The following is a 25,525-nucleotide window of genomic DNA, read 5'->3' on the forward strand; positions in this document are numbered from 1 at the left end:
TTACTTCTCTACAAGTAATTCGAGTGCTGCAGCCTCCCACTTTCCCCTGCCCACCCGAGCCATCCCCATCCTGCTTTGGCGGGCTGGATGGGAGCTCGTCTGTGGCTGCGGGTGATCCGACTGGGGACTGTCAGAGGAGAGATCCTTCTCTCCAATAATCAGTGTTAATTTACCTTGTCCAGAAGGCGAAGCAGGAAAGAGGCTTTATCTTTTTCTTTTTTCCGACTCCCCTTCCTTTTTTTTTTTTTTTTTTTTAAGTTTAACAGGCTTAGAGTCGGCTGCTTTCTTTAATTGTGCTCTTAAAACGCCTCTGGGAAATGTTGTGCTCTGCCTGAACTGTGCTGACCCAGGTTTGGCTGATGCCTGTCACTTCTCATACGCGTTTCTCTTCCACCGCGGTACTCTGACAGCGTGCGACAGCGCATCCTCTCGCTGCCTCTCCTGCAAGGAGCGGAGGGAGGGAGGGAGGGGGGGTCTGCTCTGCATCTCTCCTTCAGGGAAACGCATCAATGCCGCGGACTCGGGGGCCCGGAGCCCGCCCGGATCTCCGTCGGGCGTTAAAAAAAAAAAAAAAAAAGACGAGGAGGGGGGTTGTTGGTGGAAGAAGCCGCCGGCCGGCGAGGTGGCAGCGGCGGGGGCAGCGCAGCCCCCTCCCCCGCCCGCGCAGGTGTCACCGCGGCCTCTGGGTGGCGCTGCCGCCGCCGCGCGCGGGTAAGAGACGCGCGGGGTCCCGCCGCGCCGGTCACAGCGAGCGGCGGCGGGCGCAGCGCAGCGCAGCGGAGCTGCCGCCTCTCCCCGCACGGCAGCCGGCGGCCCGGGGCGGGGGGGAGAGCCGCCGCGGAGCCGGGGCGCCTCCCGCGCACTTCTCGCCTTGCCGCCGGTGCGCCCTGGCGCCCGTTCACTTCGCGCTGGGAACTTCAGGGGGTTTGCTGAAATTCTGGATTATGTTCCTGCTGAGCCGGTCTGCGGGGAGCTGACCCAGGGGAAGAAGAATGCGGGTCTATTTGATGGTCTTCTGCCTTATTTGCTGCACCGCGAACGGGCAAGTAGTGTACTCCATTGCCGAGGAAACGGAGCGTGGAGCATCTGTTGGGAACATAGCGAAGGATTTAGGAATAGATGCAGCTACACTTTCAGCTCGGAAATTTCGCATGATCACCGGTTCAAGTAAGCAATATTTTAATATAAATGCAAGCACGGGGGCTTTGTCTGTTAACGAGCCCATAGACAGAGAGCAGCTCTGTGAATTAAAGTCTGCCTGTCTTCTGAATTATGAACTCGTGTTAGAAAACCCTCTAGAGCTTTATAGGATGGAATTTAAAGTCTTGGACATAAATGACAATTCCCCCAGCTTTCCCTTAAGTGAATATCACATAAACGTGCCTGAGTTCCTGTCACCTGGGGCACGGTTTACACTCCCCAATGCCCAAGATCTTGATGAAGGTACCAACAGTGTCCAGAATTATACTCTGAACTCTGATGAACATTTCCATTTGGAAATGCAGACACGTGGGGATGGGAGTAAATATCCTGAATTGGTGCTGAAGAAAGCCTTAGACAGGGAGCAGCAAGCCACTCACAGACTTGTCCTTACAGCCAAAGATGGTGGGGATCCTCCAAAGTCCGGTGATGTCCCGGTCATTGTGACTGTGCTGGATACCAATGACAATGCACCACAATTTGAGCACTCAGTCTACAGGGCGAGTATCTTGGAAAATTCCCCCAGTGGCACTTTGGTGGTGCAAGTACATGCCACGGACTTGGATGAAGGTCCAAATGGAGAGGTCAGGTATTCATTTAGCAATACTACTTCTGCTGATCTACAGCGAATGTTCTTAATTCATCCGCACACTGGGGAGGTGACAGTCAATGGCGTTTTAGCTGTTCAGAGACCTCTCCTCGAGATGCTTATTGAGGCAAGGGATAACGGGGCATTTGGCCTGTCCAGCACAGCTAAGCTGCTGGTGGAAATCACTGATGTGAACAATCATGGCCCAGAGATAACAATTACATCCCTTTCCAGTCCCATTCCTGAGGATGCTGCTCCTGGCACAGTGATAGCTCTGCTGAGTATTATGGATAAGGACCCTGGGGAGAACGGGAAAGTAACCTGTCAGATCCCTGACAATCTTCCTTTCCAGTTAAAGCCTTCCCTTGAAAGCTACTATAGCCTGGTCACCAATGGGCTTCTGGACCGAGAGCTGATCAGTGGGTACAACATCACCGTTACTGCCACAGACTTGGGCTCTCCACCTATCACCACTCAGAAGACCCTCTGGGTGCAGATTTCTGATGTGAATGATAACCCCCCTGTCTTCAGTGCTGACACATTTGATGTGTTTGTGGAGGAGAACAATCCACTTGGTGCTTTTCTCTACCAGGTCTCAGCATCTGACCCTGATATGGGGGAGAACGGACGGGTCTCTTATGTGCTCAGGAATGCCACAGTTGCAGGCAGTGCCCTGGCCAGTCTTTTGTCTGTGAGCTTGGCCAACGGGAGCATCTATGCAAAACGTGCCTTTGACTTTGAGCAGCTTAGGAGCTTCTATTTCCAAGTGGAAGCCAAGGACAATGGGTCACCAGCCTTGAGTGCTGCCATAACTGTGAATGTTTACATCTCAGACCAGAATGACAATGCCCCAGCCATCCTGTACCCCACCAGCCAGAATGGCTCAGTAGCTGTGGAAGTTGTGCCCCGCCTGGCTGATGAGGACTACCTGGTGACCAAAGTAGTGGCGGATGATGAGGACAATGCGCAGAATGCCTGGCTCTCCTATCACCTTGCCCATTCCTCTGACTCCACCCTGTTCCACTTGGCACCGCACTCCGGCGAGCTGCGCACCACGCGCTCCATGCGCTCCACTGACTTCCTCAAGCACAAGGTGGTTGTGGTGGTGCGGGACCACGGGGATCCGCCGCTCTCCTCTACTGTGACAGTGGGCATCCTGCTGGCTGACACCCTGCCTCAGGCACTGCCAGACTTTGATGACAGTGGGGAGCCACCACCCCTGCTCAACGCTACAAACATCTACTTGATCATTTCCCTTGCCTGTGTCTCCTGCATCTTTGCGGCATTCCTCCTCTTTCTTGCCATTGTGCGGCTGTGCCGCTGCCGGACTTGTTGCTGCAGCAGCTGCTGCTGCCCAGCTGATGAATATGAAAAGTATTGCTATAGCGTGCACATGCTTCCCAGCTCCCACCTCCCACCGGACATGCTGGAGGTCACTGGTGTGGGTAAACTGACTCATACCTACTTGTATAGGGCATCTGTAGGTCTTGGGCATAGTAACAGCAGCATCCCGAACAGCGATCCTGGGAACATTCCCAGCGGCTCAAGGTTAAAAGTGCCAGGACCCTGCATCCAAGTGCAGCAGGTCCAAAGTGATCGGTTGAGTGCTGTCCTCGTGGTAAGTACTACTTCCTTTCACTTTTTTTCTCCCAGGCACATGGCTTTGCGTCTACACTGGGTTGCTGTCAGTGCAAAAGAAGGTACTGAGGGTGTTTGCAGGAGAGCAGGCATTTTTCATGGCTCCTGGAGGAAACTTCAGTTCCTTTTATATCTTTCCTAAACCCAAGATCTCTTTTGGTGAAATATGGTCATGGGATGATAGAAGAGATTTTTTTCCCACAAACATTTAGGACCTTCAGATGTAACTGAAGGTAAAGAAGATGTGAGAACTAAATACCTTGCCAGCTGAGCCATTGTCTTCAGATAACTAAGTAGGGGCATGATAAGAGTCCATGCAAGTTTCTAATCCATGGGTAATTCTTATCTATATTGTATGGAGCCTGTGATTTTTTTTTTTAATTATTTTTTATTTCCCCCTCCCCCAGTTCCTGAGATTTTTTCATTGAGGGGTGAGAAGTTTGCTGAGCCAAGATGCTGGTTCGCCCAGGGTAAGCCTATGGTGGAGTAGCAGGAATTCAATATCCAGCTCCTCTTTAGGAAATGTAATTTGTAGTGCGCATCTCTCTTTCCAAGCAATCCAGAGGTTTTGTGAATCTAAAATAATTCTCTTCTGAGCCTCTGACCAAGCTGGTTTCTTCTCAGTAGTGTGATGGGTGACTTTGCAGGAGAAAATATCTTACTTTGATCACAGTTTAGGGCTACAAGGTAGGATATGTCTGCAGATCCGATCTGCTGGGTGTTGCTGTGTCACTTGTCCAAGATTCAGTTTTCTTATATGCAAAATAACACTGGTTGTATTTTTAATAGGTGCTGTGAGTCATCTTCACATTTTTGTGAAGTTTTGAGATGTTTTGCCTGCAGACTGTCAAATTTCCTTAGTGTGCGTAAAGGTAACTAACCACTGTTGGCTCTGTCCAGGCCAGTACTCTGTGGTAAGAGCTATTCCAGATGTTTCTAAGGCAAATGTAAGAACCCGTGTTAGACAGACATGGTATAATCTGCTTCCTGCAATTGTCTTTATCCTAATTTACAGTTATTAGAGGTTGTCCTAAGTCTGTAACCGTTATGTTTATTTACATTTTTGAAATCATTATTGTACCTTTAAATACATGTAAATGGCCAGCCCCTTTTTGAACCTTGATGTAAGGGTAGCTTCGGCAACTTCTTTGGATAATCAAATACATATTCAGCTATATAGCACTTCCTTTTATAACTCTTGAATTTTCAAGTAGTGATTTTTAGTAAGTTTTCCCTTGTTCTAGAAAAGATTCCTGATTTGCTCTTAACTATGCAATTAGTTTATCATGCCTTCTCTTATCTATCTGTTGGCAAGGTGAAGTTGGTTTGTGGGTTGTGGGTTTTTTTCCCCTCTCACTCTTTTCTGAACGTCTTTTCCACATAAATCTTACTGGCAAGGAAAGATCTTATCTCAAATATTTGTTATTTATTTGATTTACTCATGATGGTTTACCTAGTATTTAATCAAAGTCATAATCACTTTTAAGTTCTGTTCTCTGTAGTGGCAGAGGGTTGCACATGTCATGGGTCTGTCACTATGCAAAGGGGGGGTTGGAATAAATCTTGCAAAAGCAGAAGTGTCAGTGTCTTTCAGTAAGAAACTGTAGTGTCCAGGAAAATAGCAGTGGCAGTATGTAAAGAAGAATTTGTACCTAATGCACTGGTGTACTTTGGGAATATCATTGATTATTTTGAGGATCTGGAAAAAAAGGCTGAGTTAGAATCTTTGTAATAGGGAGTTAAAAACCTTTTTGGCAAGCTCTTAACTTGGAAAGTGTCTGCAAGAACCATGATAGTGTCTTGGGGGCGTATCCTTGGCTGGAGAGTAGTTCATAATTGCAAAACTTCTGTAACAAAGGTGATATAAAAAAACCCGGCACAACTAATTTCTGTGTTCCTATTGAGCAAGATCTTGAAACTCAGGTTATCAATGCATTAACGGACTGAATAATAGTCAAAATGCAAAAGTATCCCTGATCTCTCTAATGAGAAGAAACAAAATGTGTCTCATTACATCTCACTGTATTTCAGTCATTTACATGAATTTTAAAATTTGAAATATGAGACACCTTTTTAGCAGCTTTTGATAGTGGGCAAAATAAATCCGAGATGTCACCTTTGGTGATTTTATTTTCTTAGCTCCTAATACGCAGAAATGGGTAACCGTAGATTTGACCTATGTGGAAAATCCAAAGACTATGCATTAATTGAGCTGAGTAGGGGAGCAGAGGCAGAGATTGTGAAAACTTATCAACCTTAGAAACAAAGGGATGTCAGTTGTTAATGAATTAGTGCTGATGATTCCAGTGGCTAGTATACTGGAGAATCAACTACATATATATACACACATATATATGTAGATGTACAATTTATATATTTCTTGCAAAATTTGCAAGTTATTTAAATGGCATTCATATTCAAATAATCAGGAGTGGGCAGAAGTTGCAGTTTCTGTACTTTTCTTTTCTGTACATGCTTTAGATTCACTGAGATTTAAGATGAAGTATAATTATGTCAAAGAGATGGTTGGAAAATAGTTTCCAGTCATCTGAGGTGGGAAAGAGAACTGCCAGTCATTCTTGAAAACTATTCCTTAGTCCAAATCCCTGTGGACTTGAATATAATTTCTATGCAGAAAGATCACAGTCACCTTACTAGTGAGGAATATTTTTACTTCTTTTATATTAAAATGAGAGGATTGTAATCTTTCAGTGTTTACCAATAGAAATTTCAGTAAAAAATAAAATTTAAGTTTGGAGTTGTCTTTAAGTGCTTTCAGACTGACCCATTTGGAGTTAAAAATATAAACATATATGACCCTTTGAACTTCTGAGGAGGGATCATTGTATTGCTCCCTAAGAATATGAATGTGACAGAAAGAAAACTTCAGATATTTAAAAGGTACTGGGAGCATACTTATAATTCAATGCACTGGAAACGACTCCAAAATTGTAGTTTTAGCAGAACTTAAATGTCCTTGATTTTTTTTTTTTTAATTGGGTGTGTGTGTGTGTACCGTTTTTAGTATGTGGAAGATAGAAAAAAAGGCTACATATATGAAAATTTAATTGAAATTCCAGAAGTTAAATGTATTTGCAAAATTTAGGTTAACTTCTTTATTCTTAGTCTTGATATGCTTGATAGGCTTGAATAATTTTTACATATGCAGACGCACAAGACCCTTTTGTGCTTTTACATCTTCTGTTTAGGTTAGAGCTAAAAATGGAACTATGTATGGCCACAGTAGCAGCATAGCAAACTGTAATTGTTGTATTTTGCTGTGTCTTTCTGCAATGTTGCATAAGTGACAGCTAAGTGAAAAGAATGTTACACTGCTGTGCTACTGTGCTGTGTTAGAGACAAAGGCACTAGTGGGATTACTAAAGCAAGCAGTAGTTCACTGAGTATTTCGGGGATCATGATGTGACCGTGGATTGTTACAGTTCTTTGCTTGTGTTGTCCATTCTGCTACACAAAAGGCCTGCAAGATATTTCTACATTCTGAATGCAGTGACCTCTCTGTGATTTGACATTCAATATTTAGGTTACATCCAAAAATAGACACAAACCTAACAATGGAGACTATTTCTTGCTAAACTGTCATAGGAGTGGAATCATTTTACGCAACATGGCATGCATTTCCAGTGACAAAAATGGGTGCACTTATATTGAGACAGTGGCATGCAATCTAGGCTGAACTGCTGCAGGCTAAGCATCAGCGGCTTACGCGCACAAGTAAAGACGAGCCATGTGAGCAAGCCCTTCCTGCATCTTGTTCTGATGGGAGCATCCCCCGTAACATAGCCAAACGTAACTGTGAAGCACCTTTCCAATTTTTTCTGTCTGTGCTAACAACCTGCCCAGAACCAGCAGCCTTATGCCCTAATCATAAGAATTCAGTTATGTAGGCAGATTTCTTGGCTACAGAAATTACTCTTGGGGTCAGGCCAAGAAAATCCTAGAAAGAGTAATGATCAAAGAAAATTCAGTGAGGAAAACTGATGCAGATTTCCCTCTTTCTGACCACTCCAACTACCTTTTGCAAAGAAGGATGTAGCTCCAATGTTCAACAAAAGAACACTGTGTCCAGGAAAGGCTACAAAAGCCTAGGCTGAAACTTTGCTTGTCTGATGTCTGCCTTGGAGTATTATTTTTAAAGGTAGTGAAAGGGAGAGTGACAGAAGGAGTAGCTTGAGACAAAGGGCTTGAGGGGATGGGGAGAGTAATGTGACTGTATTTGGAGATGCATAAGGCAAGGATGGGCGGGGAAGGATGAGACTGAATGGTGACCTGGAGGGAGGGTAGATGTGAGTAGTAATTCTTGTATGAAAGCATAGAACAAGAAAACACAATTTGGATCAAGGCCAGTCCTTTCCTGTATCAGCCACCATTTAATCTTAAATCTTCAAATCCAAAGATCTAAATTTTAATTGTAAAAATACTAATTTTAATTGCAAAATTCACTATGTTGTGCCCATTATTCCTATTGGAAAGTTATTCCTCTAAGGCTTTAAAACCCTTTTTTGATATCCTGTCAACAGTTACTTGCTGTGAATTTGTAGACATTTGTTCTTGTGCCAGCAATGTCCTTTTAGTATAAGTAGTTCTTTTCCCTCTTGCTTTCTTCATAGTTTAGAGAGCAACCACATCTTTTCTTAGGCTTTGTTTGACTAAGCTAAACAAATCAACCTCTTTCAGTCTTTTTTCTGAGGTCACCTCTGCACTTGTCTGATCATGCTAATATCCATTCTCTCCATCTCTTCTTCCTTTGTGGATATATATTTATTGCAAATATGTGACCAGAATTATATATAATATTTCAGACAAAGGGCTTCCTACACAGTGATAGGAATACTTCCCTGTCCAGGGAATAGGGAATACATCACCTGATACATCTTGGGATGTCAGTTACCTTCTCCATAGTTGTAATATGTTGATTGATCAGTCATGTAAGTATTATCGCAGAACTTCTTTGGGGTAGAGGTGAATGGGGGAAGGTTGGTTCCCAAGATGGTGGTTCTTCTGCCTAACTTCATCTATCTAAATGCTTGATGTTTGAACCTTAGATGTTAAAAAGTCATAGCCACCTGCTGAGAGCAACTCATCCTGTTTCTTAAAAATAAGTTTAGACATAGTCTAGACATAGTGCTGAGACTAGATGCACAACTTTTAAATGATTGAAACTAGTTGATATAAGTAGTACCTTATGGGAGTCTGCACTTTGGGTTATTAGATGTCATCCCTTTCTGTGACAGGTGTCAAGTTGTTCCTGCAGTGAATGATGCCATATCGTTGTCTTCCTCAATTGTTGTTAGAATAGCCCAGCTTCTTGTGCCATTGTTAAACTTTTCAGTGAAGCGCTGTATTGAATGTTTTACTGAAATCAGAATAGATGAGATGAATTTAATTTTCTGTTTTCATTCAAGAGAATTGAAGACCAGTCTAGCAAATAGTTGTGTTTGATAAATCTATGAGAATTTTCCTTCCTTTTCAGTGTACCTTCATTTGTCGTTCATTCCTTCCTCCCAGATTTTATCCAAACAGGCAGTCCAGTGGGGTTGTGGTCACACAAATTACTGGCACTGCAGTTGCTTTTCTCCAATCTGATCATTCTACTACAGACTTGACAGGTTTCTCTTCCAAAAACCCCAAACCAAAACAAACCCTTCTCAATCCTACACTTTTATTTGTCAGTTCTTTTAGAAATCTGTGATGGAAATCAGATAGTGGGGATTTGAGGATGCTGAAGGATGCTGCATTTTAATTCTGCCTTGGTGATAGCAATTTCCATTCCTTCAGAGTAATTTGTCACATAGTCAACATCACACTCAAGCTATTAAAAATAGAGGAAAATATAGATTTAATATCATAAGATGGGATGGTGTCTTAAGTGGATGATTGGTCCACACATGGCATGGTTTTGTTCTATTGGCCTGCGCATCGTCTGTATCCTGTTGGAGAGAGGCTGCTGGGCTTTTAGTGTGGCCCAATATAACAGTACTCGTGCTATGTATTTTTGGGATTACAGTTAGCTTGTTTCAATGTAACGGAAGGAATTCTGCTAAGAGTATGACTTGTGGAGGACTGTTTGAAGTCATAATTAATCAAAAGAATAGCAACAAAATCCAACACCAGAACTGAAACGGGAGGCAAGCAGGCACATGGGAGTTAAGATATTTAGTTGAGATTTATAAGGCAAAGAAAAGGGCAGGGCAATAGCTCAAAGATTTGATGCTATCAGAGGCGTTTGGAGAGTAAAAGGAAATTTGACAAATATGGCAAGTGGAAATTAAATATCGGAGAAAGAAGGTACATTAAGAAATAAAGAAAAGGTTTCTACTTTCTAGTTTTTGAGCCTCTCTAAGGAAAACGAACACATTTTTGTTCTTTGGATTCTTTCTTCTCCAAAGGAATGATTTTATATTTTGATCTGTTATTTCTTCCATCTCCCCCTAGGCTTGTCACAGCCTGATGGGTCTTTCCTCCTTGACCCCACATTTAGTGGCTTTTAATTTCTTTCTTGTTCTGCAAAAGCTGCCTTCTCAAAGTCAAACAACTTTGCACAATTGGTCTGCAAAATCAAAGCTTATGATGTTCATTCATGAAATCTGAGGCTGTTGGTTCCAAAAAGTTCTGTGCTGTTCCTCATCCTTTTCCAATTCCTTTGTAGGGTGCAGAAGCCGAGCAAGGAAGTTTTACAGCTGAATGGGCTCTTCATCTTTTGAACTACATAGCTGTTTCCTACGTGTCTTGGGAATGTATTTTAGATAGCTATTAGGCTCTGGTTTCTAGCCAATAGTTATATGGAGATTGGCGCAATATCTTTATGGTTAAAGCAGTTTTCATTGCATGGTATTAAATTCACAGGGTTGTGATCAGACCTATAGTATTAAGACATGAAGACATTTTGATATAAGCCTGATTTCAGTCTTCTAACTTTGTAAGACTCCACAAGTGTCTCCAGTGCAAGAGAGATATGGAGCTACTGGAGAGAGTCCAGTGAAAGATAACTAAGGGACTGGAGCACCTCTCATATGAGGAAAGGCTGAGAGAGTTGGGACTCTTTAGCCCAGAGAAGAAGCGGCTTCGGGGGGGGGATCTCATTAATGTATGTAAATATCTGAAGGGAGAGTGTAAAGAAGACAGAGCCAGGCTCCTTTCAGTGTGCCTAGTGAGAGGAAAAGAGGCAAGGGGCGCAGAGTAACACAGGAGGTTCTGTCTAAGCATAAGGATATATTTTTTAATATTTTTTTTTTTTTTTTACCATGAGGATGCTGAGCACTGGCACAGATTGCCCTGTTGTGACAGGGAGGTTGTGGAGTCTCCGTCCTTGGAGATATTCAAAAGCCATCTGGACATGGTCCCAGACAACCTGCTTTATTTGGCCCTGCTTGAGCAGTGGGATTGGATAAGATGACCTCCAGATGTCCCTTCCAACCTCAAACAGTCTGTGATTCTGTGTTGTCCTTAATGGAGGAGTGTGCTGGGTGTTCCCCACCTTACAGAGCTGTGTGATGACGATGGAGAAAAGGTGCGACTTCTGGGATGCGAAGTATATCCTCTAGTAGGTTTCCATCGGATAAAATACTTTTGGGCAGCTCCTGGGGGAGAGGGTGGTGCTGAGCTACAAATGTGAGATAGATGTTGCTAAAGTGTGAGTAAATGCTTGAGGATTGCACAGAGAAATTGCACAGATTTTTTTTTTTTTAGACTTAACCAGTTTAAGCCTTTGGTTTATCATAATTGAGTTACGGGATTTAGCAAAACTGTTGGGTTTCATGTTTGTGCCTACAATATGGACCAAGTGTGCTGGTCTATAAAAGGCAGTGTTCCTGGACATTTATTGCTCAGTCAAAAGGAGTGCAGTGGAGATTGGGGGAGGGAAGGGGAATGGGTTAATGTAGCAGAAGTTTTTAGCAACTGGGTACTCTTACAGAGTATCCATAGGATCTCTGGTGCCAACGAATTTCTGTCTGAAACATCACACTCCCTAGACTTTGGTAAGAGTCAATTTTTGTTTGTATGTACTTTGGGGAATCTTTTTTGGACAGAAAAGCAAAAAAACCTGCAAATCCTTAATTACGTGTTTGCTCAGGGATACCTTTTCTGTGTTTTTCATTTTCACTTGTCTTAAGATACCAAAGATACCAAGAACTAAAAACATCTGGCACTTGGTTAGGCCCAAAAGAACTGCAGAATTTGAGGAGTTTTGTTTAGTAGAAAATGGGAAATTTACGAATACTGATAAACGCCAATAAAAGCACTACTCAGGGTAACTGATGAGTTGAATGTTCAGTGACCAAATGTTGTGGAAGACCATGGATCTTCCAAAGAGCACAAGAATGCTAAACGTGCTGAAACAGGACTGACTTAATATTTTATATTGTAAACCCAATGACCCCTGCAACAGTGCAGGCTGAGGTGTTTTGGTGTTTTTTTTTTTTCTTTTAAGGTTTTCAGATTTGTAGCCAGAATCCCATTTGCTTGCATTACCCATTCTTCCCGTACACCCTCAGCCCCCCGAAAAGGAAAAAGAAAGTCTAGGCAAATTTATTCAAATAATCCTAATTCCGCTCTATATGTCAGCCTGCTGTTTATCTCCAATAGGTTTACATCGTAAGAAAATTTGTAATATTTCAGGAATCATTAAAATGTGATGTTGTAAACATATTTCCTTCTGTTGACTCAGTTTTCTTTGTAGAATCCTAGTCTCATGGAGCATGGCCTATATCAATTCTGTTGTCTGTATATATTCTTTGAAGTGAATCCTTCACTTGTTTGGCTTTTTTGTTGTTGTTGTGGGTTTTTTTTGTTGGGGTTTTTTTTTTTTTGGTTGGGCAATCATGAATACCCTAAAGATAATAGAACTCTAAAGCTATTTGTTTTCAATACAGTATTGGCAAGAGGGAAATCTGTTGGAAAAAGTGATCTCTTCCTTCCAGTCAGAGGAAATACAACGGCCACCTTCTCTCACCTTTTTTGGGCTGGTGAAGTAAAATCACTCTAGTAAATGACTTGTCTAATCTGAGTTGCCAGCTGGAATACCTTCAAAGGATTTTGGGTTGTTGGTTTAGGACTGCTATTTGCACTTTCATCTTTGTTTTAATTTTATTATATATTTGTCTAGGGATTAGAATTAGCGAGTTCCTGTCTTCTCTTTTACAACATCACGTTTCTCTACAAGGCATTCAATCTCTTTAATGCATCTCACCTTATTTGAAAAACTACAAGAAAAATTAACCTGAACTAATGCAGAACATGGAAAGATGCCAGTTTGATCACGGTCAGAACATAGCTGTAGAATACAAATCCGCACTGAAGAATATTATGGAGCTCTTAATCTGGTGAGGCCCTTTACTGTTACAATGTTATGTCTCATGAAAAAACTTTTCTTCACTCAAGCTGCTTAAAGGGGACCCAGATGTTTTTGGATAAAATCTGAATTGAACTATTGAGCCCTGGAACTGTAAGTCCCCATTGTATGAATTAATAGTTCATCACCAAGTGGTTCTCTTTTGTATTATTTGTATTATCATCTAGGATATGGGGCCAGTGTTCTTTAATGGAGGTAATTTAGGTTGTTGGAAAACTTGGAAAACAGCCAATATTGGAGTTAAACTTGATTGGGGAGAAAAAAAACCCAACAAACAAAAAGTAACACACACACCCACTGCCACAAAAAACACACACACACACACACAAACCAACAAAAAAACCCCACCAAAAACATAAGGCGGGAATTGACAGTAGTTTTCCACTACCTAATGGGCATTGCAGTGATGGAAAGGGAGGAAATGGTTACAGATTGCAGCAAGGGAAAATCTTGCTGGACATGAGGGAGGAAGAAATTCGTCCTTGTGAGAGTGTTGCAACCCAGGGATAGGACCCAGAGAGGTGTTGGAATCTCCATCCTTGGAAATACTCAAAGCTTGACTGGACAAAGGTCCCGAGCAACCTAATCTACCTGTCAGGTTAGACCTCCTCCCTTTGAGTAGCAGGTTGAAGTAGAGACCTCCTGAGGTCCTTTCCAACCTAAATTTTTTCTGTGATTCTTTGAAATGTGGCAAAATGTAAACATTTAAAAGTTGTTATTGCCTTTCAAAAAATGATGCTTTATTCCATTTTCAAAAGCTGTGCTGGGGTGTTTACAGGGGGTCTGAAATTACTGTACATTTCCCAATAGATGCTCTCAAATCCCACTATGAAAGATACGAAAATCGTGCCAAAACATCTGAATTCCTTCCCTGTCAGATGCACAGCTGGTGGCATCCCCTGTCGTGGATCCTAACGCTGGGTTATACCCGGCTGTCTCCAGCTGCACCTACAGTGATGATTGTACTCAAGTAACACAAGTTTAGGACTCTCTGCTTTGCCACAGAAGCATGACATCAAAACCACACATACCAAGCTTTGGGGAAAGTTTTGGTATCTAAACCAGTCAAAATTACTTTTGACTGCAATCTTGAGTTCTCTTCTGAAAGAATCTTCTTCTGCAATAGAATAACTATTTTCCTTTTCTAGAAAGCATTTATGCTAATAATTCAGCTCCCACAGGAAGCTTAGATCTTACCTTTATCCTCAGCTTTATATAACTGAGATATAATTGAGAAGATTTTAATTTTCTTCTTTCTCTCTCCCCTTATAAAATAAGAGTTCCTTAGGTAAAAGAACACTATATAAATGATGAGCCTGGTGACAGAGTTGAAACTGCTGTTGGTCATGTGCACACAGGTTCTAGGGTAACTGTAAACAGGGGAGAGGAGGGATGCTCCATGGTATAGTATCCTGAGTCAGTGGGAGGCTGTGGAAATGGCTTTACTGCAGCTATTAGTTTGTGGTGTACTATATAAGACTCTGTAGCTCAAATCCAACTCTACCTTTCAAATTTCTGCTCTTTCTGATGCGAAATTCACAGGTTCCGTTACTCTGTCTTGAACCTATCGGTAACTCCAGCACCCAACTAAAGTTGATAGAAGGCGATTATACACCATCATTGTTGTCTGGTTCACTGTTTAATGAAAGCAATGATGAATGTCATCACGAAGTTGATTAAAGGAAATGTCATTTTTCGTACATGATACACACTGAATAATTTAATCTACATGTGGCCTGATTTGAAAGGATACGGTGTGTTAATGTTTTTTGCTTCTCTTGGATGACATTTGTGAACTGTTGAAAGCAGTGCTAAAGAGGCAGACAAATTAATGGGGTGGAGATACCTGCCAGATTAGAAATACCAGTAAGATAAAAGAACAAAAGAGAAGCGGGTTTTTTTTCCTAGTGCACTTAGATTAAGTATCATTCTGATTTCATGTCAAATTCAGTTTATTGGCAATCATTGTTAATATTTCAACATGAACCTGTACTTACCTAGACCTATGCCTGCATGGTATCAGTGTGAGAGCTAACTATCTGTGGTGGTGGCAACTGCACCAATCCTTCCAAACTGAAGTCCTATAAGGAGTTTTTAATTCCTTTTCCCTTCTGCCAGATAGCAAGGGGGTTTTTGGAATAATTCATAAATCTGTCTTTTAAAATACGAAATTATAATGCCATCCATAAATTTCCTTTGTAATGCCCTTTTGAATGCTTACTTACCTACTTGCAATCAAGATTCTAATTAATTTTATCAGAATTTATTCATTTATTGTACTACTGACCACAAGATTGTTAAAAGCACGAAGTATACATGGGGGAAAGAAAGAAACATTTGAGCACCTGCAAGCATATTTCACCTCACTTCACAGCCTTATTATCCCCCCCTCACAGAGGATTCTTATCTGAGATTACACTATTGTAAGACTCATGGAGAAGTTTAACTTTTGCACTGGATCTAGTATTCAAGATTAGACAGCTTGCAGATTTTTCAGGACTACCCTTGATGCTATTCTGCCATTGGAGAAGGGAGGTGGTCATTTGTTTAATGAGACAGCACTTACTTCTGGACTTGGAGGACTTTGGGGAGTCTTGGATTCCATCTCATAGCAGTCCAAAATATTGAAAAAGCCAAAGATACGTTTAAATGTCCCTATTCCCTCCTAACTGATCTGTAGAATAGTAGTCATGTTAGAACAGAAGTAGCAGAAGAATGGAGTTACAATAGCTATGGTTTTGTTGTGGTTTTTTTTTCCCTGAAAACATTGCCATATTTTTTCTCATTTGTAAAAAAAATACATTGGCTCTAAATAAATCATAGTCTTGGCATAAGCGTTTTTCATGTGCGTTCTGGAAAACCGCCATAACTTGTGGCCATTTAAAACACATTAAAAATCCCAAACAAATGTATATTACATTATCTCATAATATATTTCATCTCTCTATACCAAGGGCTTCCAGCCACCTCCACAGAGGTAGCAGAATTATCCTTTTTATCAGCCACGATGCTGTACAATTTGACTGTTCCAAGTATGTGTTTGGCGGCTGCTAATGCTCAAGCCTGGTTTGCTTCCAATAAAACTGGGAGAATTTTATATATAAAAGTGTTCTGCCTGAATGACACTTTTTAGTTACTATTATAAACAGTGTTGAGTCACTTAATATAGTGCATTTTTAATGTAATATTAATTCTTCCAGAATAAATGTTTTTCAAAATACTTTCACACAGAGAAACTGGACAGTAGTAATTACTGTATATAGCAGCATCTTGTGTTCAAACTGAATTTGCTTCTAGTAGCAAACCTATACTGTTTATATGGGGGATATTTTGCTTAAACCAAAGGCTAGGTTAATGTGCCATCTGAAGAGAACTCTGTCACCTCAGTAACAGATGGAAGGAAATTCAGCAGTGTGAGCAACTTTCAAATTACTCTTTTTTGTTTAATGAAAGCAATTGCAATTGGTTATCTTGGAGCTATGGACTTCTATATTTCCAGTTCTGTCCACTATTGAATGAAGACCTTTCAGTGTTTCAGGCTGTGTTCATAGCACTGCTTACTATAAAACTGGTCTGATGCTATTCATTATAAAACCCTCTAGTCTTTCAGTGTGGTGATATGTGTGAACTGGGGATTCCCTGTTAGACAAGTTCGACTGAACGATTTGGTCATTCCTCAGGCTGAGGGTAGGGAAAAATATTCTTTTTGCCTATAATAAAAATGCATCTGATCTTTCCTTTAAAAGTCTTGCTGAAGTATATTTTTGGAAAAAGGACTTGATATTTGTTATGAAGTGGTCTTTGTGTCATGTTTGATAGCCATTAAGATCTGCTAAGGTTGGCTGAGTTACAAGCTTTTGAGAAATTCTTGTTCACTGTACTTGGTAGATATTTGCAAGAGCTGGAAAGCTCAGCTCCCTCTGAGTCCTGCCAGCATAGAGCCCTGCTTCAGCCAAGAGCTAGCAGGACCTTCCTATAATTGCAGTTGTGTGATTGTGGCCCAGACCAAAGTTGGGGCTGGGGCTGGATCTGAGAACAGGAAGACTGGGAGCAAAAAAACCAACAATGCCCAGTCCAGGACCAGGGTGCAGGGAAGGTTAGGGTCCCTCATTTCAGTGCAGAAGTTGTAGAAATGCATTGCACAGGAGGAGACCAAGTGATCCCATGAGCAGAGCCCTGAACTGGGTTGTGGGAGACAGATGGGATCTGTTCTTGGTTCTCCTGCATGGTCTTGACATGTCCTTCTACCATTGTTAATCATTTTCCCATTGTAAATTTATGTCAGTCATGCGGACTGCTCCTTTGTGAAGTACTTTGAGATGTTCCAAAGTGAAGTACCAAATATAAGCTAAGTGTTGGTGAATATTATGCGTTTCAGGGAAGTTGGATGAGAACTGACAGGAGAAAGAGAGAAAGCTGGGAGGTGACTTGGAGATGGTAACAAAGAAACTGCTGAAGGGGGGAAAGAAAGATGTGGAACAGGTGACCAAAAAAAAAAATTTACACATGTGAATCCAAATCCAATAGCAAGTTATGCTAAGAGTTTCATCAAATCAAGAGTAGTATGTGCATTTGGAGAGCTGTTATATATATTGTCTTCTTATGGAGTGGAAGAAAGGAGACTTTATGAAGATTTCATTGTCTGACTGCAGTGGTGTGAGTGGTGTGTAAAACTTTAGAAGAAGGGCCATTTATTTGGACATCAGTGAAGAACATAACGTGTCAAGTGTCACATGGGAAACTATTAGAGAAGCTAGAGATGATGACAATGAACAGAGAAATAAGGAACTGACTTTAAGTTCCAGAGACTTGTACTGGAGTGGAAACTATCCAGAAGGATTTTTCTAAAGTAGATCCTTATGAAAGTTCACAACAGAAAAAGTAAAAGTATGGTTTGTTCAATATAAAAGAAATATAAAAGACGCAGTTGCTATAGAGGAAGGCTGGCATGTCATACGGGAAGGAGTACACAGTCTGGAAGATTCAAGTGAAATGTGGAAGGGTATATGGAAGGAGAGTGTCTGCTTCTTTAAAGGTATCTGGTCAAAGGAACCATGAACAAGAACATACAGAGACAAACCTGATGGACAAATGATAAGGGAGATAGTGATAAGAACAAATCTGGTCAGTCACTCTAATTGGTAAGGATATGTGGAGTGCTTGAATTTTAGATCAATTGCTAACCAAAAATCCAATCCTTAGGAATATACAAAGGGAGGACGGTGGTGTAATGAATACTTAATTAGATTAACTGAATATTTACTACACCATTGTCCTCTATTTGTGTCTACTAATGATTGGACATGTGTTTTGGCTGGACAAGGACAGTTGTTTTTTTTTAATCTATCTTAGGAAGAAATTTGGCTCAAAGCTTTAGAGGCTTGTAAGTCTTGAGGGTCAGTTACCACATAGTGGAAATTCATCAGTAGAAAATGTGACATTACTTCTTGAACAAATAGGCTGTATGAAGCTTCATGTGGGGGACTAGTTTCACAGTATCACTAAAAACATATTAAAGGAGTGTAAGAAACTAAGAATAGAGAAGTGAACAAAGCAGAAGTATCAAAGATGAGAATAAATAAACAGAGCTTAGCTAAGTCATTGCATGATGCAACAGTATAGTAATTAAACAGAAGTATCACAATGGAAGATAATAGATAAAATGTTTGCTAGCTCAGAAATCTAATAGCTTCTTTCTTTTCATACTTTTACGTGGAGTGAGGATGCTTTGTTTTAGAGAGATTCTAGCAAGACTGAAAAGTGTAAAGGCTGTTGTGTTGCAGCAGTATAAAAACCAGAAAATAACTCAGCAATATTAACATCTGGCAGAGTTCCCATTGTGGGTGGTTTTATGTGCCAGAATTCTTGAACAAAGGACTAAAAAAGAACTGAAATTCTTTAGTGAAAACAGAATGTCAAGGTTGCTTCAGTGTATATGCAACAAGAAGATAACTACGGTGTTCATGGTTGCAGGACTAAATACCCAAAGGATAGGAATACTGATTGGGTTGTGCCTCCCTGTCTTTCCAAACCTCTTTTTGGCTCTTTCTGCTTTCATTTTGTCCTCCCCAGTGCTTGTCCCTCTTTCCTCACCTTCTCCTGAGATCCGACGCCCAGAAATGTTTTCAGATTGTACTCTGATTTAAAATATATAAAACCTGGAGAGAGGGACCAGACCCAGTCTCCTGTTCCAGGACGCAGAACCAGGCTGACTTTTTTGATCTCACAAACCTTGATTTTGTTGGCTGGAGACTGGCTCTGTTTCCACAGAAATGCCATTACTGTGGTAATGGTTTAGGGACATACGGCCGCCTTCTCAGTGGACTGGACTTGAAGGCCTCTAAACTTTGTGCCTTCAACCACTGTTCAGGTGATAAAGAAACCCAGGAGGAACACCTGTGCTGCTGCTGGATATTATTTTAGTTTTTTCCTAACCATGTGGCCAGTAATAGTTTGCATTCCAAATGCTCAATCTTGAAATCTGTCTCCAAACATGGCAGTTTAAAAAGAATATTAAATGAGAAGAATCACACTGAGACATTGCAGGTCTACCTGGTTGTGGAGGACAATGTTTTGATTAGTACAAGGAGGGGGGATTGATTTCAGTGGGTACATTTGATATCATCATCACTGCTTATCAGTCAGAGTCTCACATGTCCTGCTGTGGTTTCTCTGTTCAAGGATGGAAGAAATACACTGAGCTCAGCAGAGTCGTTAAAAGCTAGAACTCTAGTGTCATTTGAAGTATACCAGGTTGGCAGATATGACCTGTGGGAGATCGGTGCCCTTCTGGAAGAGCAGCTGAGGACCAGGCAGGATACCCTACCGTCTGCATCACAGAACCATTACCTGCCATTGCAGGAACCAGTACTACAATGTGGGTTTCCCTCAGTACCAAAGAATGAGTTTGCCATGTGTATGATCCATGCAAAATGCATAAGGTAAAGCTGCATTAATACTATAGTACTAACTAGCACTAAACACTGGAAATAATCTAGCTTTTAAAAGAATATTGTGTTAGGTCAACCACTCTGACCTATTCAGTAAGAACTCTTGTGCTCAAGGAAAGAAATATTGAACTCTTACTAAATTCGAAACATAAATATTTCGTGTCACTGAGGTTTTAAGAATTCTGAAGAGAAGTTTCAAAACAGAGTTGCTTAATGTATACTTAAAAAAAGCAAAACAGTTCTCTCCCTTCAGCGCCCATTACAAATAATAAATTATACATATGTGTATGTACCTTCTTCCTTGAGAATATATAAGTATCCTTTATAGTAAGTAGTGCTTTAAACCTTGCGGTGGCCATTTGAGCCCAGATATTGCTGACGTCTTAGGAACCAATTAAGATACTTGACAAAAATCGTGAAGCCCTTGATGTAACAGTGAACAGAACCCAGTTCTCCTGACTTCCTGCTTTTATGGCATGATCAACTGCTTCTGTCACCATCTCGCTTTTGTCTTGTCCTATTTTCAAAAGCCCTAACTTAGCTCCAGGGTACTTTTTTCTCCTTCTTGTTACTGCATGAGAGCCGTTGCTTCTCAGTCTGGACTTCTGGTCATAATCTGCCCCACCACATACATTATATCTCCCCTTTTCTTTGCTTCCCCTTCCAAGTACTCTCAGATGCTTTTATGGGCTGTAAATCAGAGGTAAACTTGAAGGATGCAGGAGCTGGTGCTGATGTCTGTATGTAGGTGGGGAAGCGGACCTGGAGCAGAGTGTTAATACGGCTGTGCCCTCAACCCTTTCTTAAAGTCTCTCTAGGTTGCAAAAGTTATTGTTGCTTGTTCTTCTCTGGGCCCTACACATAGTGTTGCCTGGTTTTGTTTTTTCTTGGTTCCTCACAGCATCTTCTGGCTATTCTATGTCTCATCCTTTCTGACTGAACCCTTACCCTCTCAGGATCTGACCTTGTGTACAAATACTGTCTCACACAGAAGAATCTGGAATTGGTATGTAGGAAATTAGTATAACAGAACCGAATGCAAGACCTTGTGGAAGGGAAAAGTTATTTTCTTCTGCAAAATCTCTAAAGATTCCCACTCTCACTCATTCTCTTATAGATTTTTCTCACCCATACCCACATACTCACAAGCATCAGCTCATGTGCCTGATGGTCACTGGTGACCATCACTTGTGTGCAATGCAGAAGACAAGGGACACTGGTTATCATGGCTTATAGGTTCTCATTCATCGGTGACAATAGACTGATCTGGGACTTGCCATTGATTCCCTTTAGGAATGGGTGCTGTTTGGGATCTTTCACGTCATTATTTTGTCTCACCCCTTTATAAGTCTCAGGTAAAATTCTTTAATTTCACAGTTCTCTTGTATTCCTCAGCTGTGCATTTTAAGGCTCCAGTTCTCCATCTTCTTGACACTTTATTTTAGGTCATTTTGTTCCTCTTCATTCATTTGGATTAACTCCTCATATAGGGTGCTCTGTAGCCATTAATGCATACTTTTCCTGTTAATCATTACTTTGTATTTTCTTTGTGTGCTTTCACATGTGCACACACTTATATCCATAATTCTTTCATACTAATCTAAGTATTTTTTTTTTGCAGATCTCTACATGTAGAAGGAAAGATAATAAATGGGAACAAGTAAAACACCATAGATTACAGAAAGGAAAAACTCGGATTAGTTATGGGTAATGAATCAAGCTATTGATAAAGTATTCACAAGAAGTAAGAAAGCAAAATTGTTGCTTTTTTTTTTGCATAGAGTTATTGGCAGACAATCTTTTGGCACATTATCAGGCACTACTTGTAAGTGCACGGTTAGAATCCAATTCTCTTTGCTGTTCTGATAACCTTATTAAAGGGAAAATACGACTGAGATTGTAGAAGTACAGTAAAGGGCATAAAATGGCTGGAACATAGATTACAAGTCAAGAGAGAAAAAAGAACAAGCTTTTGCACCTCTATGTAGGAGAGAGTTGGGGGGCACAAGGAGGGGGGCAAGGAGGGAGTGGGATCCCACTGTGTACCAGGACCCTGAAGAGAAACAACTGTTCCCCTGAAGAGAAACAAAACAAAATCATTGGCAGAGCATGTAAGTCAGGGTCAAATGCTGTTCCTGGTTCTGCTGGGTAAGAAAATCAATGGGACTTCTTCTGAGGTCAGATAATATCAGCAGAATCTGCAGTATTAACATTTTGCCCATCATATATGTGGTTATAGGTTAAAAATAGTCCAAGCACAGCACAGTTTGGCTAGATGGATTTTTTTTTTAATAGGATTTGAGGTAAAAAATCTTCTAAGCTCAGAAATGCCTGCTGAGAATTAGCAGACAAACAAAATATTTTCCTGCCCTACTTTCCCTGCTCAGCCATTCCTGTGCAGACACATGAAATATAGAAAGCTATGGAGCAGCATACTGGTCTCATAAAAAAAACCACAAACTTAGTATGTTTTATGGGGCTTGTGCTCTAATCCACTCCTGCCTCTTTATGGCTCTCAGCTGCTCTTTAAAATAGTTGAAGGGTTTTCATTTTCTGTCTGTGTACTTGAGGTCATGGTACGTGTATCAGAACTGTAGGCAAAGACCTGCAGCTGAAAGCGCAACCGCAAGGGTGGTAAGAGCAGAGGGTTGTTAGGTATTTGGCCATGCTGCTGAGCAAAGTCTTTCCCATTTGTGCTAAAAGGTGGGTAGTTTCTGTGATGGAGATTTTCCTCAATCATTTGTTCTTGGGGTGAGGTTTCTTCCTTCCCACCATATAAAGAATCGCAAGTCTAAACAATGACTAACCCTGAGAACGCTGTGAAAGGCTGGAACCAGATGTGCAGAGGTTCACTCCACACCATATCTGGCTCTTCTGTCATGGCAGGTGTGCTGAATACAACCTGTACCCAACCTGTGTTTGTTGTGGTGAACTCTGGAAGCCCAGAGCAACACCTTCGTTGTTCCTTTGGTTGCTCATCCATTCTGCAGCAAGGAACTTCCATGATATCTGGACAGTTCTGCCTACTCTGGCTTGGAGACAGTACCATAGCGGTGGCTGAGCCTCTGGCTGCAGAAAGCATGGGAATTGTGTCTGAGTGCGACAGACGGAGGTAGAGGTGATGATTTGCCTCACTTCTATGTTTTAAAAAGCATAGTTCTAATTATTTAATTTCCTGGCAAATTCGACATTGACTTTTTCCAACATAGAAAAAAGCAATTAAGCAGTTAATCCCAAAATATAACCTTGAAAAGGAAAGTAATCTCTACACTTTTAACTCTGATTAAGTATAATTTGTTCTATTAATTCAAGAAATTGCTGAAATTTAGGGCAGCTCTGTACAACTCCATACAGTGGCATTTTGGGTCTGATTTTAGATTGAGAAAATGTGTCCATCATTTCTGTGCTGCTTTACATATTTAACTTCAGGAGCAAGTTGTAGCTTGCTGCTGTGTAAGAATATCATGGTGGTTTGGAACAGACACTTGTATCTCAGTGCTAACCTCCCATATAGCTTCGGAGTGGAGATGTGCCAGGGAGGAAGAAAGGACAGAACTGTGACTCTCAGCTGCTGCAAGAAATTTAGAGCAACCCAAAGACTGCTTAGTTGTAACCATTGGATGATCCATCCATCTTCACATTGTGCATCTTAGACTTCTACTTGTGCCTTGGGCTGTCTGGAGTGGCTGCAGGCAGTATGTTGAATGTATATTGGAATGCATTCCTGTATAGGGAATAAACACAAAACACTTCAGTCACATTTAAGATGTCACATGGGACTGAAGGTGCACGTAGGTCTGCCTTGCTGAGAAAATGCACTTGGTATTAGCAGCCTAGTGTGATAGATTAATGCACGCTTCAGCTGATAGTGTAAGTTTTTTGAAAATAGCAGGAAGCAGAGTGGCAGCAGGTGTGAGACAGGTGAGTCTGGTTTTTCTTTTTTTTTTTTTTAATTTTTAATTTTTATTTAGTCAGCGGAAGGTCTGTAACATTTTAGGTAACTTGAAGATGTGTTAAGAATGGATTAGGCAGGCTTGTAAAAGAAAGTTGCAGTGAAAGAATCTTTGAATAACAAAAGCATGAGTTAACCATTCAGTAATCCTGTTAGTACATTAGCAGGGCGGCTCTGCTGAGGAAAAGAGATCTTCACAGTGTCTTTTTGTGCAGTTTTGTGGCTCTGAATTGGCTATGATTGCCCAGATACGGGGCTCAATAAATTAAGCATTCAAATGAAAGCTTAAGATATGCTTTTATGTCTTGAATTTATTATTTTCTAACTTGATGTACTTTCACGGATTAAGAGAATTCATGGAGACAACTATGCAACAAACCTGGAAAAGTCATTAGGTGAGCAGTAGAGCAAGAAAGAAAAGTGCAAATGGAGGAGGAGAAAGCACTGACCTTCCAAAAAGCAAAATCTGATCTAGCACAAGATGTACAGGTCATAGTTAGGGCATTGACAGTCAATACTTCTAACATGCTGAAAGGCAAACTTAGGTCATCATTAAACCAGCGTGATAACAAACCTGCGTGATTGCCGGGTCCTTTTCAGATCCAAACTAGGCAGTTTCAGATTTAGGTGGTTAACTTCTAAAAGGCACTTAGGAGTAAGCAGGAAGCAGAAATAAAGTTAACAGATGTAACCCAGTGTATGTTTTCAAGAGAGTGAATACACAGTACTTGGGTCTTTGTGTAGTCTTTTATAATGCAAACCTGACCTCTTTTGCCTGTTAAAGAGAGGCTCTGACAGGCTCTAAAGAAAATGCTCTCAGTCTTTCTCAGCAGTGAAGAAGGTGACTGTTCCTCATATTACTCCTTGCCTGTACTTTTGATTCTCGCTGTCTATTTTTATACCTAGGACTCTGTTTCCATTGGTTCTGTGCCACTGTATGGTGCTTAGCTTCCTACTTTACCTGAGTTGTGTAGACAAAAATGAAGGGAAAGGGAAACATCAGCATCCCTTATCAGCATCATTTTGGAACACAGTAAATTTCTTGTATACCCAGAAGGACAAACACAAGAGCTCTAGGACATTGAGGGGAAATAAATATAGGAAATCAACATAAAGAGAGGAAGTGAGTGGATGACCCACAAAAAAGGAAGGAGGTAGGAGGACTGATGGAAAATGGAGTAGAAAATAAATGAATAAACTAGAGGTAGAAGATGGAAAGGAAAGAGGAGACTATTCAATGGAAAGAGACAAGATGGAGAAAGGAATAGAAACCAAAATGAAAAAAGGGGAGGGTAGTATAAATAAAAGATGGAAAGTTGAAGTTAAGCTGTGGCTAGTAATAGGAAAAGAAAAAAGAACCACACATGGAACAAATATTTAAGAGGAAGAATAGATAGACAAGAAAAGAAAAAAAAGGATGGGTTTAAGAGCCAGACTGTGAACAGGAAGACAACATTGGCAGATTTAGAGCTGTCAGTCCAACTTGGATGTCCAGTTAGGAGAGCTCAGGAGTCATCAGCAGAGACTTGGACTGATAGGACCATCCAAGTCTAGTAGAAAATCTTGTTTAATAGGATAAAGCAATGTTTGAAGTCACTTTGTGCCAGAACGTATCTGTTCCTCAGAATTACGGCTTACTGGCAGGTATATGCATGATGTTGGACAAGTCAGAAAATCTTCCGGGAGAACTGGCTTTCAAGAGAAAAAGATGGAAAATAGACCCTTCAGATTTGAGATCTTCTCATGGGAGGTGTAAAGTTAACAAAATAGTAATATGCCTGAACATGAGAATAATAAGTATGAAGTGCTTCATGTACAGGTAT

At 41.0% G+C, this 25,525-nt stretch overlaps 1 protein-coding gene across 1 annotated transcript in view; it reads left to right on the forward strand.

Moving 5' to 3' along the window:
- The first annotated feature begins 261 nt into the window (after positions 1-261).
- LOC142088940 (protocadherin alpha-C1-like) overlaps positions 262-25,525 on the forward strand; it is a 32,236-nt gene continuing 6,972 nt past the window's right edge. The window contains exon 1 of the mRNA XM_075164815.1: positions 262-3,407. Within this exon, the coding sequence (XP_075020916.1) occupies positions 993-3,407 (2,415 nt within the window). The 5' untranslated portion in view covers positions 262-992. The remainder of the gene's footprint in view (positions 3,408-25,525) is intronic.

Source organism: Calonectris borealis, chromosome 15, assembly GCF_964195595.1.
Source record: "Calonectris borealis chromosome 15, bCalBor7.hap1.2, whole genome shotgun sequence".
In the NCBI taxonomy this organism is placed as follows: Eukaryota; Metazoa; Chordata; class Aves; order Procellariiformes; family Procellariidae; genus Calonectris; species Calonectris borealis.